The sequence below is a fragment of the Diadema antillarum genome, unplaced genomic scaffold (genome assembly GCF_040938485.1).
Source record: "Diadema antillarum isolate AM-2024a unplaced genomic scaffold, OU_Dant_1.0 seq00000079_RagTag, whole genome shotgun sequence".
Taxonomy (NCBI): Eukaryota; Metazoa; Echinodermata; class Echinoidea; order Diadematoida; family Diadematidae; genus Diadema; species Diadema antillarum.
The window spans coordinates 1,729,890-1,741,477 of NW_027271172.1; the positions used below are offsets into that span (position 1 = coordinate 1,729,890).

At 39.1% G+C, this 11,588-nt stretch overlaps 1 protein-coding gene across 1 annotated transcript in view; it reads right to left on the reverse strand.

Annotated features, from left to right (window-relative positions):
• LOC139726079 (uncharacterized) overlaps positions 1–10,256 on the reverse strand; it is a 217,931-nt gene extending 207,675 nt beyond the window's left edge. The window contains 1 exon segment of the mRNA XM_071637162.1: positions 10,040–10,256. Within this exon segment, the coding sequence (XP_071493263.1) occupies positions 10,040–10,256 (217 nt within the window).
• Between the last annotated feature and the right edge of the window lie 1,332 nt (positions 10,257–11,588).

An 11,588-nucleotide genomic window follows, 5' to 3' on the forward strand; every position in this document is an offset into this window, starting at 1 on the left:
GGTAGCAGATATTTTCGGAGAAATGGCCAATTCGTAACGGACGCATCACATTAATCATATTACTCAGAGGATAATAGCACTCCTGTTAAACAAAACTCCCTCAAAAGCGTGACAATAGAAAGAGTGCCATTTGCGTAACAAAGGCTGAAGTGTATTGTGCTGGCTGATTATTTAATGTGCTGTTACGGTCCAGCGGAATAAGTAGTGCGGAGAGATAGAGTGAAAAAAATAAAAGATGTTGGCAAAACCAGATTTCACGTGTTGAAAGCCACAATGGAAGACTCTACAAGCTTACCCGGCCATGTATGCACTTGAGGATTTACCGAGTTCATTTTGTTTAGTGGTTTGCGCAGCTTTTGCTCTTCGCGGGTTTACTCGAATTTGCAAACAGACGACGCAAATACGAGTGTTTGCCCTTTCTTTTTATCTTTTTTTTCCTACCCCCATTCGCAAAGTCACACATTGGAATTCATCACATTCCTCATCAGATCGGAAGTGGTAGTGGACAAAAGTGCGGGGTACGGCTAAATGTGCAGGAATGTTATGGAATGTAGCTGGGAAAGGAAAGTGTGAAACCGATTTCTCGAAAGTGGATTGACACTCAGGAGCATGATCTGTTCAAATTACATACACGCTATAATAACTGGGAAAACACAACAAAATTGCATTTCATGCGTGATTTAATGTACCCTTGAAAAAAAAGAGTGAAGAGTGAACACACGTGAGATAAACTATATTTTATTCTAAAAATCGGATATATAATCGGAAATTAATGAATTTAAAAAGCTGCGCGTGTCTTTCGGACACAAGGCTTATCAGTCAAAGCCCCATGAATATACATACGCAAATGAGATGATACTTCCAAACGGTTTCAAACAAATATGCACACACAAAATAATATACAATTCTGATTTAGTAACTAGAATTTCTCCCTTAAAGAGATGGTATTGTTTTGGTTGAGATGGGGCTTCAGGTTTATTTGTGAAATAATGAGAAACCTCTTGTGAAATGCATGCTATGTATATATTTCAAAGAGGAATTGAAAGTTAATTTGATGAAAATTGGTTATGAAATGGCTGAGATATCCAATACAAAGCAATCCTAATAAAATGTGGCCCCACCTTTCATTAGGATCGCTTTTTTCACTTTATTTTCTAATATATCAGTCATTTAAAAACAAATTTTCATCAAATAAACATTGATTTTTCTAGAATTGTATGCTCTTTAACATTTCATGAGCGGTTTTTAACTACATTGTATCTCGCAAAAGGTTAAAATGAATCATCATCTCAACTATTAAACTATTAAACTTGCTGTGATCATATATTTCCCCTGAAATCAACATTTGAATGGGATTTATGAGAAATTTAATCAATTCAATCAGTATAATTTGCTTATAATGACTTGACACTTTAAACTTTTTCTTGCTCTCTCTTGTCAATGTCCGACAGGACAAATAGGCACCACACATGTATTTCTTCTTCCCCCCTCATGTTCCCATGCTCTCTTTGTAAATACCCCCCCCCCCCAACTCCTATCAAGTATCATTTAAACTATTTGCAAGCATATATAGATTGTGTGCACGGGGGTTGCAACGATTCTCAAGCTTTAAGCTTATGTTGCAATTCCTTTGCGTGTTCGTTACCTTGAATAATGTAGCTCTCTTAGTGGAGTTGTATACTATCCTGTAACTGCTTCTTATCAATGTATACTTATTGTATATATTCTGTCTTGGCTATATGAGATGTACTTGCATACATTTGTATGCATTCCTATTTTGTGAACACGCATGAAATCTTGAATAAATAAAATAATAATGATAACTATATAATACAAATACCATCCCTCTAAACAAAAGTAAGTCATTCCATTTCTAAAAGATACATGCACGTACATTGTATGTTGCGACGAATAAGACTTCATTAGTTTGATTTCATTCAAGGCGACACTTAGTTTAGATTTCAACTCAAATCATTGCAAGAATTTAGAGGCAATGGCATCATCCCCTCATCTTTCTTATGTGAGGTACAATTCTACAGTGGCTGACCAACATTTCACGAAACCTCATTTATACAGTTTCATTTGAATAGGCTTTTTATTCACGACAAATTTTCACGAAACATCTAGCTACTATTATGTGTGCTTGTTTGTTTGTTTCTTTGTTTGTTTTTTTAATTTTACTTTACCTACTAGAAGTCAACTTAAACAGGACCTGGCCAGGCTATCATTTCGTTCATATTCGATGATGTTTTCTTGAAGAGCATTTCGCACTTTGAACATAATTATTTTGTACATTATAGAAGGATTGAGTCTGGTATGACATCATTTTCGTAACTTCTTCACCGTCCCCTGTTTTTCCGCTTATAGGATGAGATATGGGTTATTTTTGATCCTCCAACCAAAATATTTTTTTTTCGGGCTAAGATTAATTCTGTCTTTTTTTCATGTATATATTGTACAGGTCAGACATAATTATGTTGGGTTCGCATTCGTTGAAGAAGTGTATGTCTGCCTGATATTTTGACTACACTGATTGAGAGAAAAGGAGAAAGACAGAGACAGACGGACAGACCATGGCCGGCGCAGCCGTAGGGGCCGTGGGGGCTCGGGCCCCCACACTTTTTGTGCACCATACAAAGGAATATAAGGTGTCATCACTTTGGGCCCCACACTTTTTTAAACCCGGAAGTACGTAAGTGGCACAAAAATAGAAATAGATAGGGATCTTGAAGTATGGCGGTGGTAAGGTTATGTTTTTTTCTCTGAAGACTTTTTTTTTTTTTTTTTTTGCTTGTCAGCTGAAGAAACCCGGAAGTGGACGGGGTAGAGATAGAGCTGAGGACCCTTTTTTTTTTGCTTGTCAACTGAAGAAACCCGGAAGTGGACGGGGAGAAGAGATGAGCGTTTTTTTTTTTTGTTGTTGTTGTTGTTGTTTTTTTTTTGTTAGCTCATGAAACCCGGAAGTGGGCCCCCCACACTTTTGAAAACACTGCGCCGGCCCTGCAGACAGACAGACAGACAGATAGACAGACAGACAGACAGCCAGAGATAGCTAGCTAGACATACGGATATTTTGTGTATTATCTATCTGGAGAGGCCCATATGCAGAACACGCGCCTCGCGTGCGTTCGCGTCGTTCTCCTGGGCACACCTTCCTTGAATCGCCTGAGTTCGCGTCGTCCTCCGGGCACACAACACCCTGATAATCATTTACCAGTCACTGTTCGCGCCAAAGAGAAAGGCATGGATCATGATGGGTGGAGCGCAGATTGGTGTTGCCGTATACCATACTGTCTGGGATTGATTCCAGCACCAGAGAGAATAATAGGGACAGTGTATAGACTGACGCAATCACTGTACACCAAGGGGACGCCACTTGGCGCTCTGGAAGAGGAAGAGTTCCTAACGATGATTGTTCTTGGCGAAGGTGTAGGTTTCTGAACATACGCGCTGAATTAACTTTAATCACTGTATTGTGTGGGTTCCCTCAGCGGGCAACATTGTGTTTGGAGATTAACCGGTTTAGCATGCCTCTACTATATCTGTATTCTTTGGGTGATAGAGACGCCGTGAAGTAATCCTCCACACTGTATCGAAACTCGCCACCTTTTGCAAGCTCTTCTGAAATCCCTAACTACAGTTTGTATGTATCCAGAAGATGGTATTTGATGCTGAAAGAACACGTAACTCAACTTCGTCTTGGTATAGCTATGAGAGATAACTTTATAATGTACTCCTTCAGGTTCCCCAGTTTTGCTTTATTGCATTTCATAATTTCAGACAGGTGGTTTCGAATGCAACATCTCTATATGTACAAAATATAGGCTGCCTCATTTTGATCATCAGTCTCATCTGAGAAACTTCATCTGAAGTAGCAAGTTGTATGTCCCTGTTATAAGTGGGCCCCTCTAGAAAACAGTTTTGCCATGTGTTTATCACAAACACTGAGAATAGGGCCATCCACCTGTGCATCTAACTAAATCATCAAAGTATTGTTATATGTATTCTAATGATAATAGTACATAATTATGTAATAATAATAATAATAATAATAATAACAATAGCAAGAAGAAGAACTTACGGAAAAAAATATTAACAATTGTGATTACACAGCGTATACACGTAATACGGAAATAAATTACCATACCATACCATACCGTACCATACCATGGTACCGTACCAAACCATATCTTTCCAAAACTACTCCGAGATCTATATATCCCACGACGATTTGAACATGAGGACACGGTATACAGTGTGAACTACACTTTCGCAGAAGTATCTGTCGACTATGGTGACTGAACTGTCCAATGGTCGGCAGCAGAGATACTTCCATGTTATACAGAGAATGGGTATATCAACACAGTCAAAGGAGTAGTTTTACTTACACTGCATACAGGTATAGGGCCTATTGTACATGTGATGTCGCTGAACCACTTACAAAACCATCGATCTGTCGATCCATCAGAGTCAACTTCTGTTAACGAAACTGCGTGATTTGATACTTTACGGGTCTTTTTTTATCTCACTGGAGGAGAAATGGCCGCGAGTGCTGCGACTGATCAGTCGTGGCGGCTCGTGTGATACGGGGAAAAAACAACAACGACAAACGGTCCGCTCTCTCACCACAATATGTCATGCAAGGTTGACGTCGACGTCCGAGACGTCTTAAAAGAATATAACTTTTTCCCGCGGATGTCGCTGGGACGTCCCCGGCGGTCTTGTATGGCGACTTCTCCGAGATGTCTTCTTTGTAGCGAAGACGTCTCCCTGATCGACGACTAATGATAGTCTCCACCACGTGGCCGAAACTAATAGGGACAAATAGGAATAGATGGACGTCTCCAAGACCAGCTGGAGACTGCAAAGAGTCTGCAGGACCCAAACGAACACATTCGACTTTCCTGGGAATCTCCGGAGACTCGGCTAGTATACAATATGTATGTCTCCAGAAGACGTCGTGGAAGACGTCTCCACAACCAGAGGAGACTTGAGTGGCCACCAGCTAGGTTGCCACCTAGTCTCCAGGCCAATCTGCTATATTCAGATATGACTCGGGAACACTTGGTGTATAATCATTTCATCATTTCAGAGGCGCCATGATATCGTAAAAGCCGAAGTGTTTAAACGTAATGATAATGTTCAATCTATGGACACATATCGCGCCTTAATTACTAAGTATAGCAGTTCTGCTTTCCATGGACACCTGTCATCAACCTCATCCCTCCCGCCCATCTCCCATTTAACCTGGATTCCAAATACTTTTGATGTTGTCTGTTTTTGACATATTTTGTGAAAGTTGTGTCAAGCTCTCGTAGTCGTATCACGTGCCGAACTATTTGCAACGCATGGGCCGTGTTGTTTCTTGAAAGAAGGAAAAAGGTGACGAATATCAGTATATTGATCCGAGACCATACATGTAAGAGATCCGATTAAAGAGTAAAAAGCTTAGAACTACTGAGGATGCTTACAAAGTACAAATACTTGCACATTGTAGGTCCCAGACTGACAGGCTGGACTGTTGGATACACACATATTGTTTTCCTCCAATGCAATTATTGCAATTGTTATTGCTACCGATATCAAAATTACTGATGCTAGTACAATGTTGACCTTGTTACCACAATTTTCATTATCAATGTCATTATTGTCATGTACATCTAGTTATTTTAAGATCAACACTACACTTAAAGTTTCAGGTTTGTTCATGCCTTGCTTTTTTTTCCTGTATGTTTTATTTGATCTTAATAAATGCATTTCAAAAGCTAGAATCTAGCTAATACACTTTTATTGATGATGCGGTATGTGAGGCAGGTATTAAGCAAGCTTTTCTGGTTCTGAAGAGCAACATTGGTTACCAATGTCAGTAAAACGATATTAAAAAAAAAAAGTTTGCTATAACTCTAGGGGCCATTTTGATGACATGTTTGTAGATGCAGTGTTCAGAGATTGTTGATGAGCGAATAAGGTAATTTCCAACATAATTATGTGAGCATAAAAAACACATTTGGTGACTTACTCTGAGGAGGGAATGGACATACATTGTAATTCGTGATTAGAGGGAGTTACAAAGCAAAAATGAGGAGAGAGAGAGAGAGAGAGAGAGAGATAGATACATGTAGGAATATACATTGTATAAACATATTTATTTAGCAAATATCTAGCTTACACTAAATTAGCATTGAACTGGACTCGGCATTTCCCCCACTGGATAATCTCACATTCAGGCATGGTCACAGTCTTTTAATAAAAAAGCTATTTTATACAACTTTACGTGGGCCGGTCCTCTCAACAGAGACAAGTGAACAACTTATGACGCGCCCTTCTGTTTCTAATTCCTTTATCGCCGTTTGCTGCGATGTTGCAAGAGATGCATTCAAGGAGGTTGATCAAGGGTGCTTTGTGTCAAAGAGTGCTGGAAAACTTTTACAACAAAGAGTTAACCATTGTAGTGCCCCCAAAAGAATGTAAATATTTATGCAAAAGAAAAAAAGGCAATTGTTAACATTAACTGGTGTCATGTCGGGAAAATGGCGCCATTAGAGACTCAATCATTAAAAATCTTTTTTTTCCCCGTGTGTTTCTTTTTCCGCAGTCGCAAACATTTATCGTGTGGTATTAAAATGGAAGTACAGTGTATGTTGTTGTTGGTTTTTTTTTTATCTCAGGGAGGTCACCTTCCTGGTTATCTTTAACCAAGTTACAAATAGGATAATAGGCTTTGCATCATTTTTATATTACACAAACCAATGCGTGACAGTTGCGAGGCAACTGACATCATAGCATTGTCTATTTTTCAAAATGTGAATTACATGTAGATTGACGTCACTGCTTTAGGAAAATCATAGTGAACTTCAAAATTTCATGTTTTCCATTTTTGTCTGACTTAATTTGAACTGCTCCTGCTTGTTGTACTTATTCGTCTTATCAAAGTCTAACTGAGCACAGAGTGTGGACTTTCAATTAATAAATCAAGAGTGTTCACACATTCAGAATTTAATTACTATAAACACAAAACATACAGTGTAATTAACGTGGTTAGCACTACACGTGTATCTACTATCTACGCTGGCATACATTACGTAGTTTTTAGCAAAAAGTTACTCTGAACCTTACTGGATACGCGTGCAATCGAAGTTGGGATCTTTAGCTAATTATACATGTAGATTGAGTTGCCTCTTTAAATAAAAAACCCCAAAATGCAAAGAACTGCAAACAAATATAACTACATTATAGCTAAAGAGACAACATTGTAGTACTATTCCTAGATTCGAGAAGAACAACAAAAATTCTTTCCAGATTGCCTGGTGTAAAATAAGATAATCATACATGTATACAAGTTGTACGGTGTGGCAACTAATAGAGCCCCTATTGGTTCCTCTTTCAAAACATTCTGCCCTTGATCAGCCTGATTATTTGAAGATTGTTTTCATTAAACACATGTCAGACATTAATTTTTGTCAGATATAAGTAGCGCGAAGTTACTTCTCAACACGGCCTTATCCATTCATTTCGAGACATTACGCGAATAGGCTTATTAAGTACTCGAAGAAGTGATTATGCACCCTTCAAGCAGGTTGAGCGTCCTATACAGTATAAAGAGATTTACTACGACTACTGAATAGTCTGGAGAGTATCCGACTGTGAGAGAGGGGTTTTATCCCCGCAAAGAACAGTTCTCCTCTTATTTTTTCTTTACGTTTAGGTAACAACGCTTTCGTTGTCCCAAATGTGTTGTATCTCTTTTTCTTCTTAAAAAAAATCCAATGATGTCTGACGGAGGCAGTGATGTTGAAGCAAGGATAATGATTATCAAAACACGACTTAAACATTACTGTGATTTTGCGACATTATGTAGACGTATGAAGCGCACGTATATTAACATGGCTTACAGTACAGTATTCACGGATGAAATGCCGTACTGTATTTACTCTATAAAGCTACAAAAGTATCATTATATGGGTATTGTCTTGCCGAAGATGCCCACAATCAATAAGTTGGTTATGATGGCACTAGGTTTTAAGAAATACAAGAATGGGTGTACACATCTGATTACATGTTGCTAACCAAACACGAAACTTTCAATATGTACACATTTATCTGTATAGGTCCTATATGAAATATAAGGAGATTAATTGAGGAAAAACACCTGTTAACAACGAATCTTGCAATAACGGTGAACATCACTAATGTAAAGACAAGGAAAAGTGTATGAATATACAGATTGTTTTCTCGTCATGGTTGCAGCTGAACTTAATGTCACGGACACAAATGTCCTCTACTTATCTAGGTGAATCTGATCTCAGTATTCATCGCTTATCTCAGAAAAAAAGGTGTATTAATGTCTACACTCTGACACTCTGAAGCTGAAGAAGACATTCGCTCACCTTGATGTTAGAAAGTTCTTCTTCTCAAATAGAGTGGTGGAATCATGGAATAAGCTACCAGAAGATGTAGTCAGTGCCCCATCTGTGAACTCCTTCAAAAACAGACTAGACAACTACTGGAAAGAATTACCATCTGTTTATGACCCTGAAGGATACTAACAGATGTCCTGAATCCTCCCTCTCCACACACACACCTTGCCATAGAACCACTCGTAATTGAAAGATTGATTCAAATGACTACCAATCGATCGATGAACAGGCCCGGACCTACTAGCATCGATGGATTAAAGTAAAGTAAAGTACGTAAGTAAGTACACACTCTATCTCCTGTTCTGTATGTACAATTTTGTACAACATACGGGACACATACACAAAATGGCATACATTTTACGTAATTGTATGTAAGAATGTGCATTTGCACATGTAGGTGTACAGTGTACAAATGTACGGTACAGCGTTGTATGTACACGCTGTAATGAGTCATGCAATACACAAAGATACATTTACATGTACATTAATATCGAACGCATTATGCGACATCATGCATGTACCTGTACATGATGCATATGTAGCCGATTCAACATGCATAATGTAGCCGATTCAACTTCAGTCTACCGACGGTCAGGTTGGATAATAATAAAGAATACAAGGGTAGTTGCTTTAGATCTACTATATAAATATATTCATATCAATCCTTGATTTTATCGGTATGCGCGCCTTTGTGCACCATTATGAAAACCAGAAGCGTCACGTGTTGCCACCCATGTCTTACTGGTATTGATCTCAATTCTTAAAGTAATTAGGGTATAGACATTTGTATATTGTAATACACAAATATGTTGAAAAATGTATATACATGTACATAATTATGTATACCATGAATAATTCATGTAAAGAAAATGTACAGTAAACCGGTACCCATTTTTATCAATTTGAGATACATTCATTGTATTTGAGAAGAAAATCTGCTGAAAGAAGAAGAAAATTATCAAAATACATGCCTTTTACATTGTATGTACAACTGTATGTGATAATTTTGATAATATCTTGAAAAATATTTCTTGACATAGTCCAACATCATTGAAACTTTTCACCTTTCTCCAATTGATGATGACTTTTCTTTAAAAAAAAATGGAAGTGAATTTTATCTGTTTTTTTAATTCAAAATCTCCATGTATGTGTACAACATGCTTGTGGGGGTGTGTCTAAAAGATATTAGCCTTATAATGTGCATGATTGTGATACATCTTCCATAAGTAATTATCACCGCAAAATGGTATTTGATTAACACAACGAAAGAAAGCGATTGCAAAATTAGCGTTGATTAGGAACGTAAATGGTTGCGGCAGTAAATTTGCTCAGGTTATGCAATATGGACTTCAATGCACGAAATGTGAGACCTTACCGTTTTCCATACATACAATCTCTGTACATACACTGTAATATTCGAAGCAATTTGTTGGAAAAAAGTCACCATTCTGTCTTGTAGATTATTTAGTGGAACTCATTTCACTATAATGGCATTGATTTTGCAATGTCCACAACATAAAGTTGCCCTGTGATTGTATGCGATTGTGTGCGTTTGTGTATGTGCGTGGGCGTATTTGTATATCACTGAAACCTACTTCCGTCTTTTTATAGTAAGTGTTTACCTGTGACCGTTCCTCCCAGAGCGTAGGTTGCCTCATCCGTAGTGATCGAGTATGGGCTCGACGTCGTCTGCGCGTCAACTCCGTGCCCAGTTGGTATCATGTCCAAACAGGCCAAGTCTGGTGCCCCTGTGGGGTACGCGTCCGACCCCCATCTTGGGGTAATGGTACTGAGTAATCCTATCACTAGTAATGATAAAATGCGTGTCCTTAATTCCATGGTATCAAGACTGTCTTGGCCGTATCGTGCCAGTGGCACTTGGCGATGTTCAGGTGAACCCGATTCACAGCCCAGGAGCTGTGTCTATCCACAATATCAGCGCGAGTTAAAAAAGGGGGGTGTGTTAGCTACAGGTAATGTTCAGAACCCACTTGTCTGCATGGACTGGCATTGCGAACACCAATCCTCACCTTCCTTGATACGGCTGAAGCCCTGCGTCTCGGGGCGAACTTTACATCACCATGCGAAACCACTGTACGTCTCCCCACCTTTGGCTCGGGCGAAAGTTGTTTTCATTCACCTCAACGCGATAAACGTTTGGAATATATTCCTCACCTTGCTCCTAGCCTGAACACATCACCTTTTGCAAAGGTAATACCAGATCAGGTATGATTCAAGCAATCCGGAGCCTGGAGTGGTGTGAGAACGGGAACAGATTTTAGCAACGCCCAATTTCACAACACGCAACCCTCTCACGGCGCCCGATTTCGTCTCTCATAACACCAGAAGCTTAAGAAAATCGGCGCTATTCATTGATAGTAGCGTGCGGAGAGAAAGCTAGAGAGAGAGAGAGAGAAAGAGAAGCTTCAAGAGGGAGAAAAAAGCATCCGTATTTCCTTCCATAGTGTCCGTTTAAATCAGGCCTTTATCATGCAGATAGCCGATGAAAGTAGCACAATAAACTCTTGGGCGTGGGGGTAAGCCATTACAAAGCGAATGCATCGCTACTTTACGGGGGAGGCACTGATGCGTCAAAGGATGAGTGAAAGCTCGGAATGTGAACCATTTCAGCAGGTCGCTTCAGTGAGCCCATCTCAAAAATCACACGTCGCGCCTCCGTCTTAGTGGTTATGCGACAGAACACTGCTGAAGAAATCGTAAATTCTTTGCATATTTCCCCTGAAACTTTACGCCAAAAGACCAACCAAACCAAAAAACGCGGACATTTGAAATGTTGTCTTAAATGTTTCTTTAAAGCCACAACTTCGTCATGTCGTGTGTGATGTAGGCTGATCACAACAATGCGAACATAGTATGTCAATCGATATGCGTCAAACAGAAAAGTGGGATGCCAACCAGTGAAGCGGAAACAACACTGGACTGCAGTGTACTTTTTTTTTTCAGTGAAGGACATTTGACGAATACGTCTTCGTAAATCATTAGAATTAGAGTGTAAATGCCGCACCAGATTTGACGTTCAAGGTCTTGGATGATTTAAATCAGCTGACAAGGAGACAAGGACACTAAGAAATGCGGTGAAAAAGAAAGTAATTTGAGCGAACGAGATTTCTTTTAAGAACATCTATTTTCTCGAACAATCATCTACACTAG